We start from the raw sequence: 23,780 nt of genomic DNA, 5'->3' as shown, positions 1-23,780 counted from the left end.
TTTTAATATATATTTAAATAAACAATTAGCAATAATTGCGATATTTAGTGACGTATTCATGTACTTTTTAAAAATTAGTTAAAAAATAACTTTATAAATAACTCTTTACTCCTAAATAATTATACAAATATTAAAAAGTGAGTGAGTGAGTTATTGAGTGAGTGAGTGAGTGAGTGAGTGAGCAAGAGAGAGAGAGAGAGAGAGAGAGAGAGAGAGAGAGAGAGAGAGAGAGAGAGAGAGATCTGGTTGTCATTGATAAATAAAAAATTAATAATAATATTGATTTTGCAGTTAAAGTTCAGCCATATATACATACAAATATATATATATATATATATATATTGATAATATAATATAATACCAGTTTTGAATGTATAAAAAAGCTAATTATTTCAATGTCTTAAACGTTGGAAATAATTTTTATTTATCATTTTCTCATCAAAAATTAATAAAAAAAAAATAATAATAATGTTAAACAAATACTATGTTTAGTGCATATACTATACTATACTGTATTATAATATGTTGCTTACATTCACTGTTGAAAATTGATTCAATAGTTTGGAAAATCATAGGAGGGCTCTAATAACGACAACATACTGTATATACTACTACTAAGGGCACAAAAAACATGTTAAAAAACTATTATATACTGTAATGTATTTTAAATTAAAATACATATATATATATTGATTGCATATTATATTATTGTAGTGAAGGTAAACTACTTTCTCTCTCTCTCTCTCTCTCTCTCTCTCTCTCTCTCTCTCTCTCTCTCTCTCTCACTCACTCACTCACTCACTCACTCACTCACTCACTCACTCACTCACTTATATACACTTATTGAATCTCCAGTCACCTGAATCTTGTTTTGAGTGGCGATAACTTTTCGGTGATGATGTTTGAGAGAGAAAGTTAACTGAATGAGAGATCTCAATAAGCAATAGTAAATTAAAGAGGACTGCATTTGTATGTAAAGTATAGTACGGTATGTTTAGTTTGTGGTTATATCTTATTAAAAAAAACCTATAAACGCACAGTACGTGTGAACACTATTATAAAATTATTATAAAAAAAATTGAATAACATTTTATTGTAAGATTATTATTATAATTGTGTGTGTATTTTGTTATGTATTGAAGAAAATAAATAAATAAAACAATGATTACCACTAAATAAAGATTTTTGTCAGTTAATATAATATTTTTATTTATAATAATAATAATAAGTGGTTTGTTTTTTCTTAATATCATTGTTAATATAATTATTAAATAAAAGTCGTGTCTAATTTATAGGATAATAATACTACTAAACAAGTAATTTAAAGCATTTTGTTGTTGTTATATTGGGATACAAATTAATTTTTTTTCAATAAAGGTAGTGTATAAATTTATATATTGTATTTATTTTTAGTAACAATAATAGTGCAATAATAACTGTATAACTATAATACAGTAATATCTAACAGTTATGAATTTTATTTTAATTATTATGTTTATTAATTTTATTTAACAATTAAGTGTTAAAATTTTATTATTATATTATTATAACCAATATGTTATTTTTATTATTATTGATATATAACATAATTAATTAGCAATGTTGTTTTGAAAATGTTATACAAAAAAAAATTTATTTTCTTATGTATTTTTGAAATTTATGTATAACTTTGAAAATATATTGTATTTTAGACAACAATTAATTAGTTTATAGCAAAAAAAATGATTTTTTTTTCTTAAAAATGTGGTCACAATTTTTTTCTGGATACAAAAATTTATTAAAATTAGATATTTCCTTATAATTAGTGACATATAATAGATTATAGTGTATACAGTGAACACTGTATAGTATAGTGATGGGCATACAATATATAAAAATATATTTATAACTATAGTTATCTATAGTTATTAATAAATCCGGGTATTATTTAATAGTAATTATACTGTTAGGATAAAATAGTTTTTATTTTCAAAAAAAATTGCCTCAAATATTCTCTATGACTAATCTATAGCTGCAATTATTATTTACAATAATAATAGACAAATAATAATAAATAAATAAATTACAGCACATACATAATAATTATCATGGTTATTATTTTTTTAAAAATAATAAAAACTTAAACATACCAATGGGAAAATTTTTTTTGTACGTCAACCTTGCTATATGTGAATAATATAAAATACTTATTAGTATTATTATTATTTACTATTACTTTTTTATATTTTATTAATATTTTATTATATTTTTAACAAATTTGCTAATTTATAGTATTTTTAAATAATTTATATCTATTATAACTTATTGTAAAGTATCGGAAAAATTATTTTAAGTGCTATTAAAAAAAATAATAATATTTAGATTTTTTTCTAAATGACATAAAAACGATATTTAATATTAAATGTTTATTATTTAATTTATTATTTAATTGTTATTAATGAAATTACATTATTTATGATTATATACTATTATAATTTAAATTGTAATAAAAGTTTCAACAAAAATAATGTAATTATTAGGTTACCAATAGCATATTATTTTTAATAATATTTGTTATGTTAATTTTTTTGAAAGTATTTATAATTGCCATTAAAAAAATTATTGTTTGTTAAAAAATTTTGCTGCAAAATAAAATCGACATAAATATGTTATTTAGTTAAAAGAAAAATTATTTTATTTCTTTAACATATAAGCCATGAAAATGTCATGAAGTGCTGGTATAAGCCATGAAAAACTTGCTATTTTACCAAATGATAGCTAACTTTCCTTTTCAATAATAATAATAATACTGGCATTTAAAATACATATCCTTAATATATTATGTATAATACCTGTGCTTAGCGTTTGGGAGACACACTCTCTTAACCCAATTTGCAAAAATCAATTGCAAATAACTGTGAGGCGAAATCTCATATAAATTTTTATATATATATACAGTATAAATGATATTATGCTACATTATGTTTATGCACAGGTAAATTTATGTGTCTGTAAAGCCATGTGTAGTAGTAGTATATATTATTGCACACTGTATGTACTATGTACTGTATTTATTAAGATATAGTAATGCAAAAGTTTTAGTAATGCAAAATACATGGTATAAAAAATTACTTAATTTTTTTTTAAAACTTAAAATACTATAACATGAGACAAAAAATTATTTGTTTATGAGAAAACTGTTATACCGTATAAATTATATATTTCAATAATATTGTATATATAATAGTATTTTATGTATGTGTGTATTATATTTTTTATTAAGCAATAAATGATAAATTAATTGATAACAATAAATAAATAGTTGAGACAAACTTCCGTTTTGTTGGTTTAAAACAAATAAGATCTACTGTATGTCCATTCAAGTGTATAAAATAATAAATTATTTAAAATAATTATATATAATATAATAGTGTAATATTTTTTTCCAGTAAAAAATGTATTTATACTGTGTATATAAAATTTCTATTAAAATTAATTACTGATGAATATGCATTAACAAAAAATAACAAATAATAATAATAATTGTAATAATAAAAATTGTATAATAATTATGTTTATTGGGTACGCTTGATTATCAAACTTAATTATTGTAATTACAATAAGTTTTTTTGTGAAAAAAATCAATTGTCATTAAATAAATTAAGGAATTATATGATTGGATAATAATAATAAATTAAATAAATATTATATATATACTTCATATATTGGATTAGTCATAAAATTAGTAAAAATATTATATTTTGTTTATACAGTTGGCATTTACATGTAATATTAAAATATGATTTTTATAAAATTTAATTTTACATTTTGCACACATTTGACAAAATTTAAGGAAATTAATAATTTTATTGATTAACTAAATTGTGACCACATTTGAATAACAATAATGATAAACTATATATATATATATTTATTAGTTATGTTAACATTGAAAATATTCTTTTTTAGATATACAGTAAAATCTAAAAAATTATTTGAATAAAAATATTTTTAAATATTTTCAATATAAAATTATTTTATTTATACAGTAGTTTATAATCAAAAAGTTTAAACAATTTTTCAATTTTTAAGCATAAATAATATAAATTATTATTTTCTTTACGATTAATCATACTTTATACTCTATGATGTTTATTTTTAAAAATAATATAATTAAAAATAAATTATTAATATAATATATATTTCAATTGACAATTTTAAGATTTAGTTTGTCTATAATATGTACAGTATGTGTGTTTGTGTTATTAAATATAAATATTTCCACTATAAAACAATAAATTAATACACAGTATATATGCAAACTAATTTTTAAATTATAAAGCCATCAAATATCCTAAAACAAAACGATATTAAACCAAAATATTATTTTAATTAATTACAAAGAAATAGTGTACAGGTAATCAATGTATTAGAGTAATCAATGTATAAACTTAAAAGTATTAATAATAAATATATTGTTGTAAACACATAGACCATAGAAAATTAAAACTGTTGTTAAATAGGATTAACTATTTTTTTTTAATAAAAAAAATTAGTAATCAATAATTGCATATTTAATACATATATGTATATACCGTATATTATTAGTCATATGTTTGTATTTGCCATAATTTTATTTACTGTATATTTTTGTTGCTGAAAAAAATATATTGAAAACTTTTTTTGAAAGACAGGGAAAGTACGGGAATATATTATCGAAAAATGCAAAACAGGTTTTTTAAAAGATATCAGTGATTGAAAGTGAAGGTGCCATTAGCCCTGACTGTATATTATTACTACATTGGTACTGCAATCACCCATTGCCGTGAAAAAACATACACACACACACATACACACACACACATACACACACACACACACACACACACACACACACACATACATACATACATACAGCAAAACTACCTAAGCTTATAATATAAGTATATCTACTCTCTCTCTCTCTCTCTCTCTCTCTCTCTCTCTCTCTCTCTCTCTCTCTCTCTCTCTCTCTCTCTCTCTCTCTCTCTCTCTCTCTCTCTCTCTCTCTCTCGTCTCTCTCTCTCTCGTTGAAAGCTTTGATAGAGGTTTTTAAGTATAAGCTATTTCTTTTACGGGGACAGGTTTGCTGGTTCTCTCTCTCTCTCTCTCACTCTCTCAGTATGTGTTTGTTTGACTGAATGATAGATAAACATGCAATGAAATGGTGGGAATTTTGATGCTAACTTTCCTCTTAATAATATAAAAAAAATAATAAAATAAAATTATTTGAAATTTTATATAGTTGAAAGAGAGTGAGTGTTTTTGTGGTGGTGAGAGGACAGTCGGATAATAATAACAACGACAACAACAAATAGTGAACAATATGTTGAAGAGTCCGTTTACTAATCATGCGTTCAAGTCGGACGAAGCCGACGTAGTGGCCATCAACGATGACCGACACGCGTCGCTCAGCAAATTTCAACGACTGACCAGTCATGACCTGTCATCGGAACAACAGCTCAACAAACATCCGCAGCTAATGCTGGCCAAACTGGTCGAAGAAACCGAACGAACCAATGGTGGCTATATTAACGAAGCTATGGTTATGGGTGATGGCGATACCGGTACTCCGGTCAGTGGTGCTGCTGCTGCTGCTGGTGGCGCACAGCCTCGCGACATCAAACTGGCCATCGATGGCGGCCAACAAATTGACGGCAAAGTGGCTGTCGATGTACGCGACGTAACCTTTACCTATGGTTTTGGTAAAAAATCTTTGTTGACACTCAAGAAGATCAATGTGTCGGTACCTCAGGGAAAGATCTATGCCTTACTTGGATCCAGTGGTTGTGGTAAGCATTTTGTTTATTATTATTATTTTAAATATTCATAAATCACTTGTAGTTTAGTTTAGTTTTTTTTTGATTGTCTCTTATCTAATGGTGTCTCTGAAAATAAAAATAATATGTGAAATATTATAATAAATTTTTTGTTTGTTTTTTAATGTTTATAATTTCACTGTAGGCTATATTTTACCGTATTAGACAACTTATTAGTTTTTTATATCAAATTTTTTTACTATATTTTATAATTAGGATAAAATGTTTAAAATTTATTTTTTATATGTATGTTTGTATGTTTATAAATTTCAACCATATATTTATTTTTAAAATTTTATATTTTTATAAATATTTTATGTGTGTGTGTCTCAGTTGCATAACTATGGTTAATATATTATAAATTATAAATAATATATAATTTATATATATATTGACAAACATATGGGAAGTAAAAATATTTGACATCAATTTTATATCTAATAATATTATACAGGTAAACCAAAAAAAAATATATGACAGTTTTAAATAAATATTTAAGACAAATTATAAACAATTTCAATTTCATTAGATTTTTTATATTGATATGTTATGTTTTTATAAAGTTATATATTTATATATGTCAATTAAATTTGAAATGTTTTTCACAATTATTAATTACTAGCATTTTATTTTAGTGTATCTTTAAATAATATCTTGTAGACAGTAATTTACTAATTTTAAACAATTAACTAAATAATAATGTTAATTAGTTAATAATACTATATTATTTTTCTAATTTGTAAATAATTTTTTACAATTATTTTTTACAATAGTAAAAATCTAAATATGACTATTTAGTTTTATTTATTTATAAATCTTATTGTATTATTATTTGAGTCAATAATTATCAAAAATATTCAACTACAACAACAACAACAAAAAATGTTAGCATTTAATAAATTCTAGTAATTTATTATTTTTTTTATTGAGTCATAAATAATTTTTAAAACAAATAAAATTGATTTTAAGTATTATCAATTTTTAAAAAATAGTAATAATCATCTATTAATAATAATATACTGTATTTGACATACTGTTATTAGGTATTAAAGGGAAACTACCAAAAAAATTTCTAGTAAATTGTAGTCATTAATTGTTTTTAAAAAATTTATAATTAACTTTATATAAAAATTATATAAAATATGATTCAGTTAAATTATTGTACCATGTTGAAATAATTGTATTATTTTTTAAAAGTAATATACAGTATAATTATTATTTTTTATTTTTACTTATGTACTGTGTAGGTTAAATCAATTATTATTAATAATAATATTATTATTATTTCATGAAATGTTAAATAATAAGCATAAATACAGTATTAAAAAATGCCCTCATAGTTAAGTGCAAATTATGCAATTTATCAGTATCATTTTTGTTGTTATATGAACACATTAATTGACGTTAATAGCTAATAACAAATGTTTTGATAAATTTACAAGTACATTTTTTAAAAAGTAATTTGAATATTTATTTTTGTTGTTATTATTGTTATAAATGTTTTTAAAAATAAGCTAAATTTATAAAAATATTTTTTAAAACTGTCAATTTATAACCTTAAATATCTATTTTAATTTGATTAATCAATTTTGAATGTTTTGTTGAATTTTGTTTTTGCTAAATATTTAGTAATTAAATCTTATAATAATAATAATACGATTGATTTTGTTTAGTTAATACGATTTATTTAAGTATATAAATTTATTGATAATTTTATAATAAAACCAGTTTTATTTAATAACATTGAAATATTTTTCAATTTATTTTCCCTAAATATAAAGATCTAAATTATTTTATAATATATATAAAATAAGTTTGTTATTCAAATAACAATTTTTTTCGATATAAAAAATGATATACAATATATAAAACTATATAAATTATCATTTAATATTATTTAATATAGTAATTACATATATTCTAACAATTTTTATATAAAATATATAATTACTGTATTATATATCTTAATAGATTTACGTTAATGATATTTTTTGCTTACTTATAATAATACATTAGATATTAAATACTAATAATTTTTAATTACTTTGTTTTGACAAAATACTAAAATAACAAAAACTAATAATAATCTAACATTTATATATATAAATTAATATTAAAAAATGATGCTAACAAATTATTTACTTAATATTTTTATTAAAAATTATTATTTTCTACCATTATTTAAAATTTTGTTTGAAAAATAATATTTAGCCATTTAATTTTATATGATATTCAAATTGCAAAATAAATAAAAATATTTAAAGTTTAAATAATACCCTCAAAATAATCGCTAAAACAAATCTCTCATTTTATTAAATAATTGTTTTATATGATATATAGTATATATATATTATATACTATTCAGCCATAACTGTTTTTATGACTTATTTTGTTCATTAAAACAAAAAAAACAAAATATTATATAATTTTTACACCAAATTTTTGTTGTTGTTGGTGTTGTCGCTGATTATCTAATAACATAATCAACAAATTGCTGTTCAAATCAAAAAAATAATTTAAATACTTTAAATCATAATAATAACAACAACAACAACGCCTGTTGTGCTCCCAATTAGTTTAGGGTTTATGAATGTCATTGAAATAAATAAATTATACGATAATTTAAGTTTTAAAAAATTTAGTTAATTAAGAAATTTTTTTTTGTTTATTACCTTTATTATTTATATTATTTTGTTTGTTTAGATTAATTAATTTGTTTATTTTTATACTAATTTTCAGTTATAATGATACTAATAAATTTTCTAAAAAATCTATTCATCTTCAATTAACTAAAATGATAATCAATTTTGTTAAATTAAGTACAGTATAAATATTAAAAGTAAAATATACAGTTAATTAACCATTAGTTATGTAGTGGTAGTAGTTATGTTAAAATTGATAAAAAATTAATTCAATAATAAAACTTATTTGCCTTTATATGACTGGTTAATTAAATCATTTTGAAACAAAATTTTTTTAATAGTTTTTTTATATAAATATTCAGTATATATATAAATCTTATAAAGTTAGTAAGTTTTAGAATCACCTTGACAAAATTATTTATTAAGTTATTTTTGTTTGATAGCAACAAATATGCTAATAAATATTATTTTATTTATTTATTTATTTTTTACTTTAAGGCAAAACAACATTATTGAGATGTGTTTTGGGTCGACTGACACCGCAGTCGGGAACAATTCGGGTGTTTGGCCGCGAACCCGGTTCCGATTACAGTCCAGTACCCGGTCCTGGTGTCGGCTATATGCCCCAGGAGTTGGCACTGTTTCCCGATTTTACAATCAAAGAAACGCTTAGATATTTTGGACAACTGTACCGAATGTCGGCCAAAGATATCAAGTCGAGGACGAAATTTTTGATAACACTCTTACATTTACCCGAAAAAAATCGTTTGGTATCACAACTGTCAGGTTAGTTGTAGCTAAAGAAATGGACAGTTGTGTCAATTTGTTTTTTACTAATTTTTGTTTTACTTTTTACAACAGGTGGCCAACAGCGTCGTGTATCGCTTGCCTCAGCACTGGTACATCATCCGCCACTACTCATTCTGGACGAGCCTACCGTCGGTGTGGATCCGGTATTGCGTAAAGCCATTTGGGAGCACTTGGACGCTCTATGCAAAGAGGACGGTCTGACAGTAATCATAACAACTCACTATATCGAAGAGGCCCGAACTGCCGAAACGGTAGGTCTGATGCGTTTCGGTCGACTACTGGTTCAGGACAATCCCGATCGTCTACTTGAACAACACGATTTGCCAACACTGGAGGCTGTATTTCTCAAACTATGCCAACTGGACTCAGCACAGATACCCGAAACTAGCAAACAGGATGCCATGAGATATAGCGCACCGGATGACAAAATAACAATATCGACCATCGATACGGAAAAGAAAAATCTGAAAAATTTGACGACAGGTGCCGGTGAGGACAGTCAGAGTAAAGATATCAATGAGAATATCGAAATGACTATCACTAGTACTACGATGACAATCGCCAACAAACCAGATGACAGTACAGAAACAAATAATAACAATATAAGAGAAGTCAACAAAGCAGGTAAGGCATAATCAATAGGGAGGGATGGGTAGAGATGGTTAGACTAGTAATCAGTGATTAGTAATCGATGTTTTATTTTAATCTGTATTTTTCAGCCAATTTATTAGTACCGGCCGTTCCGTCGACATTCAAGGACGTGTCGGCCAACGCTACGCCATCCTGTCTGACGCCTCGTATGTCATTCAGCGAAAAGTCGACCGACAGTCCCGTCGGCACACAAGTAAACATACCGTCCGGCAAACGGAAAGCCTTCGACGTGAGCCGTGTCTACGCTTTGTTTGTCAAAAATATCATACGATTGAAACGAAATGTGCCAATACTTTTGTTCTACTTTTTCCTACCGTCCATCCAAATCGCCCTGTTCTGCATATGTATCGGTCAGGACCCGAAAAACATACCGGTAGCCGTCTACAATGCCGAAGACCCGCCCGGCCTGTCAGCCGAGTATCTATCGTTTGTCAACAAAGATATCGTAGTACAGGTTCCCTATAATTCACTCGAAGAGGCCAAACAAGCGGTCATAGATGGCAAAGCCTGGGCTGCCCTACATTTTTCGCATAACTATTCCTATGCACTCAATCAACGAAGAGTTTTGGTAAATAATAATATACAGAATATTTTCTACTTTTTCATAACTAACTAATCTTTTTTAAACTATATAAATAAAATGACATCCCATTCCCCTTTCACTTATAGGCAGGAAATGCTGATAACGACACAATCGAGTCATCCAACATCAAGCTCTACCTGGATATGTCTAACCAAGTAATCGGTTTTGTATTGTTGCGATCATTTTTCCTGGCCTTCCAGACTTTTGCCCAGGACTACCTGTCCCTATTGGGCTACAATCCGGCCACTGTAACACTACCCATTACAATCGAAAAAGTCATCTACGGTAATCTACATCCGTCGATGACCGAATTTATGGCACCGGGTGTTATCATTTTGATTGCCTACTACGCTACCACTGCTTTGACCGCCCTGTCTCTGGTACTCGAGCGCAAGGACGGCCTACTGGAACGATCGCTGGTGGCCGGTGTAACCAGTATCGAGTTTTTGGCCTCTCATATCATGACCCAGACACTGGTGCTTACCATACAGGAGGTGTTTATGTTGATCACCACATTCTATCTATTTGGCGTACCCTCAAAGGGACCGATGATTTGGGTCTTTTCATTGACATTTTTCCAGGGTATGTCCATAATTGGCTACTTGTCCTTAACATTGATTATCATTAGTAGATTAAATGCAAACACACACATAAAACAATAGAAATGTTTAATATTGATAAATAATAATTATAATGAGTGTATGTATGTGTGTGTGTGTGAGTGTTAAGTAATAAACATAAAAGTGTGATAAACAATACAATTATAGTTATTATTATTATAATAATTGCTAAAAGTTTTTCTTTAGTGTAATTTTTTTTAATGATATTTTGATTTTTGATGACATGCTATGAGTGAATATAGAATTTTGTTTTTTAATATAAATAATCTATTAATGTATAAGTTATTGCAAATTATAGTTTTTTGAGATTTTGTTTGTTTGCTTGGAGGACAACCACACCATTAGTTTTAATAGGTTGTGTGCCATTGAATAGAGAGAGAAAGAGAGAGTACATCACAATTATCACCTAAAATGGTTACATTTAGTTTTTTTTAAATGAAAGTTTATTGGCAATTATGACCAACTCTAGAGAGAGAGAGAGAGAGAGAGAGTAATGTTTATGCCCTCATTAAACTAGTTATGATAAAAGTTAAAAACAAATCTATAAATTATTTATTAGTAGTACTTATAATAACAGCTATTTAGCGAAAGTTGTTTATTTAACTTAAATGTTTGGTTTTTCCTAACCTAACCGTTCAATGATACATAGCATAGATAATTGACAACATATTACACTTTGTAAATTATGTTAATTTAGTTTTTAATATATATTTATTTTTTGTTGTAATTAGGTGTGGCCGGAGTCATGTTCGGACTGTTCATATCCTCCCTGTGCGCCGATGAGGTATCGGCCGCTATGTTAGGTATGGGCTCGTTTTTCCCAACCATTATGTTGGGCGGCATTTTCTGGCCAATTCAATCAATGCCCGATTGGATGGCATCGTTTGCCTCATTCCTGCCCCAGACACTACCGGTAGAGTCGATGCGATTCATACTGTCCCGGGGCTGGGATGTAACCTATATCGAGGTAGTCATGGGCTTCATAGCCACCTGGGGCTGGATTCTCATATACCTCGTGGCCGCCGCCTTTATCTTCAAAAAATATACATAAATTAATTAATTATTAAATTAAAAAATATTAGTTATTAGTATTATTATTATTAATTATTTTAATTTGTGAAAAAAGCTTAATAATTATTATGTGAATGAGTTAATAATTTTTACATTACTTTTTATTATTATTATCATTACTTTTAGTATTTTTGTGACAAACAGACAGTATTTCTTAATATCGGAAATCCTATGCTTTTTGATTTTATAGATATTTTTATTTTAAAATACAATTATATTTTTTAAACAAAAGAAAAATACATTTGTTTTTAAAAAACACAATTTCGTACAAAACATTTTTTTTTTAAATTACTGTATGTTATTATAGTCGTCTATACATTATATGATATATAAAAGTGAATTACATAACTAGTTAATTGACGCATAATTTTTAGATATAACTTAATAATGAATTAATTTTTTATAATAATAATAAAATATGTTATCATAAATAAACAATAGTTGTTTATAATCCCAACTATTTTTGAAAAAATAATAATTTAGAGACATTTGTCTTATTAATGCCATTCCTATTTGAAAAACAACATATTATTAGATATTTAAAAATTATTTTGTTTTTTTTTAATAATTACTGTATCTATTTTGTGAATGTATTGTCTCTATGTTTGTGTGTATTTGTATAGTTTTTTTTATTTGAAAAAATTAAGTTATTATAATAATTATTTAATAAAATAAAGTTATTTTGTTTTTTTAATTAATTTTGTTTCTTTATTATACAGAATATTAATTTTTTTAAATACTAAATTTACTATTTATACGAAAAACCATTAGATAAACCATATTTTTATTTATTTATTAATTAACAGATATTTTCTTAAGAAAACTTTGTATTAAGACTTCATTTTTTTGATGATTTTCTAAAAATGTTATTTTTAGTATTGGTTTAGTTTAATACTACTACAAGTGCTTCAAATGCTATTTTTAACATACATTGTTACTACTAGTAATTGCCAAAAAAAATATCATTACATTACATAACAAGTTTTAATATAAATAATACAATTGAATTTATATGAATTTACTAATGAATTTATATAATACTAACTAAATTTTCAATAGATTTTTTGTTTAATTGTAAATGTGTACCAAAAAAAAACTTAATGAAATTTAAGTTTAATTCAATTATTGTGATCAAAGTTTTTTAATAAATTATTTAATATTAGAAAATAAATAATGAATATTAATTTTAACGGTTCAACAATGCCTACAATTAAATCGTGGTTTATTATGATGTTTACAATGTTTATTTGGTTAATCATTGTTAGTTTAGCCAATAGTTATCCTAATGTTTGTGATATAGTAGTACCAAATGGTGACTATAGGGGTGTACGTGTTTATCGGCACTGGATATCCGATGGGTTTGCCAGTCGGGCCAAAGTGACATCAAAATTAATAATGTATACAAATGGCAGTCAATGGGAACTTAGTGTAGACAGAGATGACATCGGGGATTGGCATATCTCAGTTGATGAGAGCACCTACAGGTCGTACGATAAGCATATTGCTAATAGGTTTGGCGGAATCAGCTTTGAATGGTTTGATAATAACCGGCGATACCATCCCGAGGCTTACTATTGTGAGGTGTCATATGTGGTCAGTCATAAACCAGCAAAATAATAATTAATATTAAATTTGTTATATTTATATATCATAAATATTTTATTAGCATAGAAAACATGCCAACAAAAGCGTGTCCATGAAGACAGACTGTTGGACGCCAAAGCACAGAGATAGGGGAATGTTTACCGATGATGATGTCCATCAATACAATCCCGAAAATATCATATTTAGTCCGACAGTAGTGACAGCCAAACGCGATAATCGTTATCATATAATCTATGATAAGCTGAACAAAACGGCTGAGATATTGCACGTCAACCTACACTATCAATTGCCTCCTATGGCCGAGGACTGGCTGCTTGTATACGACTATCGGGAATGTGATAATAGCAGCAATGATAGCCACGAAAGTGATGAGATATGTTGTCATTATGATAAATGCCGAAGACCTCGATTCGTGGATCTGATTTCCGACCAATTGGTCGACAGCTTAGACGATATCGTTGACTACGAACCGGATGGCAGTTATTATATCTTGTGGTTTACAATCAATGGCCAACCCATGTATTGTCTTACACGAGAAGGACAGCCACTATCGGATCAGGTATTCAAAAAAAAACTTAACTGTTATATACTGTACAGTAGTATTAATGATTAATTAATTAATAATATTTATGTTTAATTAAAATTTTAGTGCAAATCTAGTGAAACGTTGAGACCATTTCTGGATCACTGTTTCACAAACAACACTAACATCACGTCTAACTTTATCAGAGCTCAGGTGTTATCGAAAGCTGGTTGGACGGCAACGGTAGCCGTAATTTTAATTATTTTGGTAATCGTTGGCTTAACGGCCACTGCCATAGACTTGATAATTATTAGACATAGGAGTCGACAATTGAAAATTAGTACCGAAGCCGATGATAGGCCGTTCAAAGAGGTGGTCGTGAGTAATAATAATACTAATAATAATAATAACATTAATAATTTTAATAATATTATTGTTACACATAATAATAACAGACAAACTAATGATTGGTTATAATTGATTTATAAAATAATATATATATATATATATATTTGTGTCAAAAATTTTGTATAATTTTTTTGTACTTTTTATTTGTTAACCATTGATTTCATAAATTTAAAAGAATATTGTTTATTACCCCTACTTTATAATAATTTATTATTTAATATTATTTAGGTATTTATGAAATTACAAAATTTACAAATTGTGATCATATATAGTTTTTAATAATAATAATAATAATAAAATTAAAATGTTTAAATAAAATTGTAAACTAAAAATTGTACTTGTCAAAAAATATAGATTGTGATAGATGAACTTAAATATATGATTTACATGCTAAATTTATTTTTAAAAAACTATAATAATATAAACTGTAATAGTTAATCTAAATAATAATTTATATGAAAAATGTATTACAAAAAATATGTATTATTTTATAATTTAGATATTATTAAGCAGTAAATAAAATTTATTAACAATTGCTTGAATTTTTTTTGACAATTCCTTTAATATTTTATAATATAATAATAATATGATTTCAAAAAAAGTATTATCAAGTATTGATAAATATTTTTGATAACTATTTGTTTTACTAAAAATACAATATAAATGTTTAATATATTCATATCTATTATAGCCTATAGTAAATAATAAATGTGTTAAATGTTAAAATAATTAATATAACTTATAAATTATATCACTATTTATATTAGATTTATAACCTACACAACAGATATGTATTTATTATTAAACTTAAATTTGATTAATTACTATTTATTTTAAAATCTAATAATTGTTTTGATTAAACTTATCACATCCTGTATAAACAATTTTTTAAAAATATAAAACAAAAAAAAATATAAATGAGATCATCAAAAAATATCAGTTTTATAAGCTTAAGATAATACGGTATATTAAAACAATACTTATCTATTGATGAGTAATTTATTTATTTAGATAAATAACAGTTAAATTAATTTAATATTTATGTTATTTTAACAATTTTTTATGATTTTGTTTTATTTATATAAAAATAAATCTAATAAATTCTATAAATGAGATTATATCTAAATATAATATTTTTATTTATACAAAATAGTAATAATAATAATAAATAGTAATATTATTAAGTATTATTATATTAATATAAATACGTATAAAATTCATGTTTTATGATACGAAATATAACTATACAATAAATGTTAAATCAATTTTAATATTTATATATTCATAACTTACTGTAAATTATATGAATCATAAGCATCTCATATATACAGTAATCGCATGAATAAAATAACAGATATAATAGTTTTACAATTATTACATATATTTAGGCAAACCTTTAGACCTTTCAAGTACTCAAATAACAGTATTTAATAAAATATATAATATTCAATTGAATAAAAATTTTATTTAAAATTAATTTTCATGAAAGTAATAGTAAGCTAACAGTGTTTGTGTTGCTGGTTGTTTTCTATGATATATTGAAAACTAATTTACCCAGATGTTTTATGTTATGTAATACATGTTAGGGCTATCGATCATTTAAAAAATTTGTAAAGTTTATGTAATTTATATATATATGTATATATGATGCCAAAGTAAAGGGTGGTTACCCATAGAGATAAATGTGTATTTAGCTATGCTGAGCACTAGACAAAAAGGACAGTTAGTTTATGTAATTTATTATACACTATTACATAGCCGCACACAGACACTGAGTGAGTGTGTGAGAGAGAGAGAGAGAAAGAAAGAAAGAGAGAGAGAAATGAGAGAGAGAGAGAGAGAGAGAGAGTTTAAAAATAAACGATAAAAATTGTGAAAATATTTTTGTTAGTCAAATGTAATTTTAGTTTTTTTTCACAATAACTGTCTGATAGTTGTAATGTTAACCCTATTGGTTGTTAGTCAGTATCAGACATAAATACCAGTGCTATAAAAATGCAAATGCTTTTAGACTACTAGTGATAACATACAGAATATATGTAATCAAATTAACTAGGATTACCAAATAGATTTTTTTTATTATTAAAAAATTAATTATAACATATATATTTTTGATTTAAAAAAAATTATCATCGAATTATTATATTATCAATTAGTTTATATAGAAATTAATTTCATTACTAACACAAATTTTCTAAACATAAATAAAATATAAACTAAAATTAAGTCACTAAAAAAATTAATTATAAATATTTGCCTATAATTTACAATTTTTGTAACTAATAATTTTCTAAAAAAATATGTTTGTCACAAAATAATTATGCAAAATCATAAAATAATAATACTATAATAAATAAATAAATCAACATGATAAAATTATGATTAGATTGATCTTGCTAATAGAATGATTTTTTTTAAATCTGTACATAATATTTATGGTAAAATTTGCTAATTTGACAATACATTATCATATAATGCTGTATTTGTATTATACAAATAATATTTAATATTATATACAAATTATAGATAATATTAAATATTATATATACGGTATAAATGTCTACATTTGGTCACTCTATTACTATTAGAATATTATAAATACAAACATTCAATATGTGTTTGACTGCTATTTCAGCCATTGGTTGTTTGCCAGTAAATAGTGTGACTGTAATAATAATAATAATAATAATAAAAAGTACACAAACTGTAAACTAAAATAAAAAATTATTATTATTCAGTCAAACGTCACACACGTTAACAACTAAAACCTTTTTTTTTTTTTTTTTTTTTTTTGAATGACTGAATGACTGCTTGTGTAAGAGTCTGGCATTGATTTGTTGGGAAGCAATTGATTGCTAAAAGAGAGTAAAGAAAGAGAGAGAGAGAGAGAGTGTGTGTGTGTGAAGGGTTGTCATCAACGAAGTCGTCGATAAATTATTTTTTTTTCGGTCACTTCAACAACTGTATCCAAAACAACTGATCCATTGATATATACACTACTCTATTCCTAACGCCACCGCCGCCGACACCACTACCACCAGTGCGAAGATGGGCGAAGACGACTGCTGTACAACGTGTTGCAAATGGGTGTGCGCGTGCACGTGTCCCCCGTGTGCCGTACTCTGGCATCGGGGCTGTTCCGGCCAGTTCTGGTTGAATATGTGTCTAACACTATTCGGTTGTATACCCGGCTGTCTGCACGCTTGCTGTGTGGTCAACGAAGATCGTCACGAACACGCTGTCTATGTTAACACTACAGTGGTTGCACCGCCGATGATGGGACATCATCAGCCCGGATCGACCAATGTTGTACTCAATCAGCCGCAACAACAGTATCCGCCGCTACAGTACCCGATGGGACCGGCTCAGCAGCCGCTAATGGGCAATCCTACAGCGCCGCATATGTATCCGCCTGCCGGTGCCACTGGACAGCAGCAGCCGCCGCCCGCCTACTTTCCGACGGATAATCCCTATGGAGATAAGTTTTAAAGAGTCTACGGCAGCGGTTAGTATTGATCCCGACATCTCAGTGTTGGTCACACACACATGTAATTTGATGGACAGTTAACCGAAAAAAAAACTTACTTTATGTGTCATTAGTGATACTGTATAACAGTATGCTTTAAATATTATTATTATTATATTTTTATTTTTTTTTAATTATTATTATTGCATTTCATTATTATTATTATTATTTAATAACATTATTTGTTATTTTTATATTTATATTTATGATATATATAATTACCGGTAATTTTTTTTTCTTTCTAAATCATTTCTATTGAATCAGTTATTCAATTATTTAGTCAATTATTTTAAGCAATTAATTAATTAATGATTCAATCAATATGTTTTAGCATTTTGTTTCAAGTCTATTGAATTACACATATTTTTTGTTATTTTGTTTGTTTGTAATAAATCTCATAATTATGGTAAATGTGAAATAATTTTATTATAAATAATGATATTTTATAATTGAAATCATAAACTAAATTTATAAAAATATATAGTTAATTAAATTTATTAGTTAATGATTGATAAACTATTGATTTTAAATGTTATTTTTAAAAAAAATATATAATGATATAAAATATCAATATTACATATTAAATCATATACTATAATAATATGTTATCTTCTAATTAATTTTAAAAAATATTATAATAAGCAAAACTATTTTGTATTAAAACTATACGGTTTATTAATTTACAATTAAAATTTTTAACATAATTTTGTGCCCATATTTTTGATTAAGATTGATTGTTTTGCTAATTTTTTAAATAAAAATTAAATACACAATGAATTTAATACAAATAATTATATAGTTAATATGAAAAATATATTTTTTATTTATTCATTAATATTAGACAATATATATATATATATATATATATATATATATATATATAGAGAGAGAGAGAGAGAGAGAGAGAGTGACCTATAAAATGATGTGATTTATAATCACATTGTATTTCATCTTTTTTTAATTGAATTAGTAATTTTCAATATTTTTATATAAATGTTGTTTTCTTTAATTTTATAATTTTCAAGTTGTATTTGAAAACAAAATTAATAAACATTTTGTTTAAATAATATATATATATATATATATATACTGAATATACAAAAATGCATACTTGTATTTGCTATTGAATTACATGTTTTTCAGAAAATATCATCAATACTTGTTTTTTGCATATTTAGTGTTATTTTATCTATACATCCCGTAATAAATATTAAAAATATATTTAATAGTATGATATTTGGCAAATGAACAACAAATACTGTATATAAAAATATATATCAATTGATTTATTATACTTTAATTATCGTATTTATGTATAGCTAATTATGAATAAATATTTAGATTTATTATTATTTTTTGGTTACTATTTTTTAACCATAATTATATAAGTTAAATAATAATAATATATTAAATAATTTCTAAATTACATAATTTTATGTGTACTATCAAAAATAATTCTAAGAAATTAATTATTAAAAAAAATTAGTAATATGATTTTATCTATTGATAGTTAGTTGACATTTTTTTTTATTAGTAATCACCCATTTATTTAGGAAATAGTTGAAATTTAATGATATATTTCCCATTAGTTAAAAGAAATTTCCCTGTTTATACATTATTAATGATATACAGTATTTTAGTGTTACATATCATTAACAATAGATAAAATAAAATAAAAACAATAATATTATTCAATAAACATTATATTAATGAAAATCTACAAAATAAAACACAATGATGTGAATATTAAATGTACTGTAAATTACAGGCATTACATATACAAACATAAATTATTAATTAATATATAAATAATTATTAAACAAAAAAAAATTAAAAAATTTTATTACTTGAAAAACACACAAATGCTATACTATTTCATAAATGTTACTGTAATTTTAATAATAATAATTACAATTTAGTTATAATTTTTGAAAACTAGTGTGAAATGTTTTCATCAATTGTTTTAATTTATTACATAAATTATATATTAGATATCAATAATAATAACAGTAAAACTCGTGTTAAGTCCGACCCACAGTCAATGTTAAGTGGTTTTATTTATTTTTTTACAATAAAAAATTAAAATAATTTTTTATTTTTTCAAACAATTCATATAAAATATTGTTAACATTATATTTATTTGAGTTGAGATGCGATGAGACAATAGTATTTAACTTTTAGGGTGATCCCCCCCCCCCCTACATACCTGACCACTTGAATATTAGCAAATATGTTTAAGTCAATAGTACTTAAATTTTTGGCCAAAATTATTATATTTGTCTAAAAGTTTTCCACTTTTCACCTAAAAAAACATCTTATTATTTCAGTTTTAAACTTACATTCAGTAGAATGTAATGAAAATCTGAAATTAGAAAACAAAAAAAAATGTTTACAAAGTTTCTTAACAGTGTTTTACTGATAGGATTTTTTGTGGCATTAAATAATACTTTAGTAATTGTTTCACAAAATCATCCGAAAAATCAATCGCTATATTTGTGGCAAAATCTGAGTCTATATGCAAACAATTGGAGTAAAGATTTTGTCGCAATTCATAAGTCATTTGTCGAAGAAGTAGTTCAATCAAGTAATGTATCGCATAGTTGTTCACAAAGTATATCCGCAACTCTAGAGGCAATCGATAGACTAGAAGACTGGTCACTATTGATGGCCAATTCCTGGCCAACAATACCACCAATAGGTTAATTGAGTGATAAAAAATGATTTTAAATATTAATTTTTTAAAAAAATCTATTTTTTTGATGAAAATAATAGGTATATTTGAAGGAACAGTTACCGACTTAGGAGCCTATGATCAATGTTTGGCTATTGTTGATAATGAGGTGTTAGGATCAGCTCAGTATTGTTTGCTAGACTTCAAGTTTCCATTACCCGAACCGATGGCCAAACAACACAATTTGTTTCATCAAATTAATGATTTACTTCCGGCTAATAATAGTTCACAAATTAACACAACAAACAATGCATTGAATATTATTGCAAAAGAGGCGTCAATTTTCTATTGGATTTCATTACGATTAGGCATTTGTACGCCAAATAAATGTAATACTAATGATATCTCAACAATGGCTAAATATGGTATAATTTTAGTAATAAAATAAAATTAATAATACATTTTTCTCCTTAAAAAAAATTGTTGTAATATATATATATTAATACAGTATCAGCTAAATCAGGAGTTCAACTAAAGTCAGTTAATTGTGAACTAAAATCCAAATTATCTTTAAAACCTATACATGTTTTTGCAATGTAAGACAATTGGTATTTTTAGTATTACTTTATTATTATTATATATTAAATACCTATATTTTTCCCCAAATATTTTTAGATTATTTATTTTGATTTTCTGTGCGATGTGTACTTTGGGTACAGTTTGCGATGCAATAACTAATTTTAAAAGTAAATTTTTACTTAATATTATTTTATTTATTTTTTATTAAATAATTTCTAATCAATAAAAATAAATAATTTTTTTTATAAATATTATGTTAGAAAATTCAAATGGATATACATTTATAAAAATATTTTCATTGAATCAATCTGTTCATCGATTGCTAGCTCCGACCTTATCATCGGATCTGTCGTGTATTCACGGTATACGAGTCCTGTCCATACTATGGATACTATATGGACACACCATTCAGTGGAATAACCATCAACTGTCCGGTCATTATTTTTTTTACTAACAATATAAAGTTTGTAAATTTTATAAAAATATCTTTGCATTTAATTAAAAAATAGCCCAAAGTTTTTACGGAAAACATTTATTAACACAATTCATGGCTCAGCCCTTATTGAATGGAGAGTATGGTATCGTCACTTTCCTATTGATTAGGTATATACTGTTTAATTAATAATATTAGAAAATAATTATAATAAATAATTTTTGTGAATTTGTTTTAGTGCTATCCTAACAACCTATATATGCTTAACTGTGACAAACAATAATCGTAAAAATTTTTCAATCATTGGATACATTGTATTACGTTTGGCCCGACTTTGGCCACAATTAATGATATTTATATTGTTGACATTTTTGTTGCCACTGATCGGTTCGGGTCCTGTCTGGTCGGAAGTTGTGGGCGACAATGTTAGCAAATGTATGGACAATTGGTGGCTAAATATGCTATTCATACATAACCTCTATAGATCCGATCGCATGGTATTTATATAAAGACAATTACCGTTAAATTAGAATTAAAAAAACAATAAAATAGTAATTAAATTTAATTTAGTGCGCTATCCATACGTGGTTCATAGCACTTGACTATCAATATCACATAATAGCAATTTTAATAGTTTTGGCATTTTTGGCAAATAAAAAGTTAGGTATAACATTGAATGTGATATTTATTATGACATTTCTAGTAATTTCATCGACACTCTGGTATGTCTATGAACTGCCTCCGGCTCTCATAAACACAGGTCGCACGTGAGTTATTTACAATTAAAAATAAATATGAATTGAATTAAATATATATATAATTTGTTTTCAGTGAATATTTTGAACAATACTTTAGTTTTACAATACATAAAATACCCGGGTCGTACGGAACAGTCTACTTTATTGGTACTCTTGTTGGTTATGTTATATATGCTAATAAGAGTATTAAAATAAATAAAGTATAAACTATTTAAATAATTAAATTTATTTTACTTTAATCTGTAATTGTATTTATTTTCAAATATTATCCCAATAGACTTGTTTGACACTAATATGGACAACAATACTATTGGCTTATTGTATGCCATTGTGGGACAAAGTTTATTGGATGTACGGCCGCCACTACACGCCATTAGTCGGTACTATTGGCTATCAAATGTTTCAACTGATTTGGTCGGTGTGTACATCACTAATGATATGGCTGTGTGTATCTGGCAATGGAGGTCTGGTCAACCAATTGCTATCAATGAAGCCGTTCATACCGTTAGGACGGCTCACATATTCAGTGTATTTATGTCACGCTTGGCTGATATGGTATTATGTCGGTACCCGACGACACTTGACTGATGTCTCTCAGTATAATATTTTGATAAATTTCACTCACATTACAGTCATGTCATATATTACTGGTTTTATATTTTATGTATTGTTTGAATCGCCTATAATTGAGTTACAAAAGTATTTGGCAAATAGTTTGACAAAATTAAATGAAAGACTAATTATTAATGAAATACAACTTAAAGACATTGATAGACAATATAATATATGTCTGTATCAAACTATCAATACTAACAACAACAACGATAATAATAATGATATAATTAAAATAAATGATAAATAGTTTTCAAAGAAACTATTTTGATTTTAGTTTAATTTAAATATTTCATTACTTAAATATTTAAATATTTTGCTTATTTTATATTTTTTTACAAAATTTACAGAATTATTATATCTTATTAATAAATACTATTTTTTAAATATAATTTTTATTTATCATTCAATGTTACTATAATTTTTATAATTATTATGAAATAATAATTAC

The 23,780-nt window shown here is 25.2% G+C and overlaps 3 protein-coding genes across 5 annotated transcripts; all 3 read left to right on the top strand.

Annotated features, from left to right (window-relative positions):
• The first annotated feature begins 867 nt into the window (after nucleotides 1–867).
• LOC128953985 (ABC transporter G family member 20-like) lies at nucleotides 868–12,247 on the top strand. 3 transcript variants are annotated; one of them, XM_054299541.1, is made up of 8 exons: nucleotides 868–988; nucleotides 1,296–1,377; nucleotides 5,264–5,810; nucleotides 8,978–9,265; nucleotides 9,341–9,913; nucleotides 10,009–10,508; nucleotides 10,610–11,105; nucleotides 11,875–12,247. In XM_054299541.1, the coding sequence occupies exons 3-8, from the start codon at nucleotides 5,345–5,347 to the stop codon at nucleotides 12,192–12,194; spliced, it is 2,643 nt and encodes an 880-aa protein (XP_054155516.1). In that variant the 5' UTR covers nucleotides 868–988; nucleotides 1,296–1,377; nucleotides 5,264–5,344; the 3' UTR covers nucleotides 12,195–12,247. The 3 variants fall into 3 exon arrangements, with proteins under 3 accessions (XP_054155516.1, XP_054155532.1, XP_054155524.1); XM_054299557.1 differs by lacking the exon at nucleotides 1,296–1,377; XM_054299549.1 differs by lacking the exons at nucleotides 868–988; nucleotides 1,296–1,377 and adding an exon at nucleotides 5,093–5,185.
• Nucleotides 12,248–13,381: 1,134 nt separating this feature from the next.
• On the top strand, nucleotides 13,382–17,158 carry LOC128951776 (uncharacterized). The gene is made up of 4 exons (XM_054297052.1): nucleotides 13,382–13,807; nucleotides 13,881–14,378; nucleotides 14,469–14,571; nucleotides 17,154–17,158. The coding sequence occupies exons 1-4, from the start codon at nucleotides 13,388–13,390 to the stop codon at nucleotides 17,156–17,158; spliced, it is 1,026 nt and encodes a 341-aa protein (XP_054153027.1). The 5' UTR covers nucleotides 13,382–13,387.
• Nucleotides 17,159–20,661: 3,503 nt separating this feature from the next.
• On the top strand, nucleotides 20,662–23,488 carry LOC128951767 (nose resistant to fluoxetine protein 6-like). The gene is made up of 11 exons (XM_054297040.1): nucleotides 20,662–20,974; nucleotides 21,049–21,372; nucleotides 21,456–21,543; nucleotides 21,623–21,693; nucleotides 21,787–21,960; nucleotides 22,036–22,129; nucleotides 22,198–22,456; nucleotides 22,530–22,726; nucleotides 22,791–22,917; nucleotides 22,995–23,416; nucleotides 23,482–23,488. Exons 1-11 carry the CDS (start codon nucleotides 20,662–20,664, stop codon nucleotides 23,486–23,488), a joined length of 2,076 nt encoding a protein of 691 aa, XP_054153015.1.
• Nucleotides 23,489–23,780: the final 292 nt, after the last annotated feature.

The sequence above is a fragment of the Oppia nitens genome, unplaced genomic scaffold (genome assembly GCF_028296485.1).
Source record: "Oppia nitens isolate AA-2021 unplaced genomic scaffold, nextdenovo-longstitch-racon4-pilon3 scaffold11_pilon_pilon_pilon, whole genome shotgun sequence".
In the NCBI taxonomy this organism is placed as follows: domain Eukaryota; kingdom Metazoa; phylum Arthropoda; class Arachnida; order Sarcoptiformes; family Oppiidae; genus Oppia; species Oppia nitens.
This window is presented reverse-complemented; position numbering and strand designations above follow the sequence as displayed.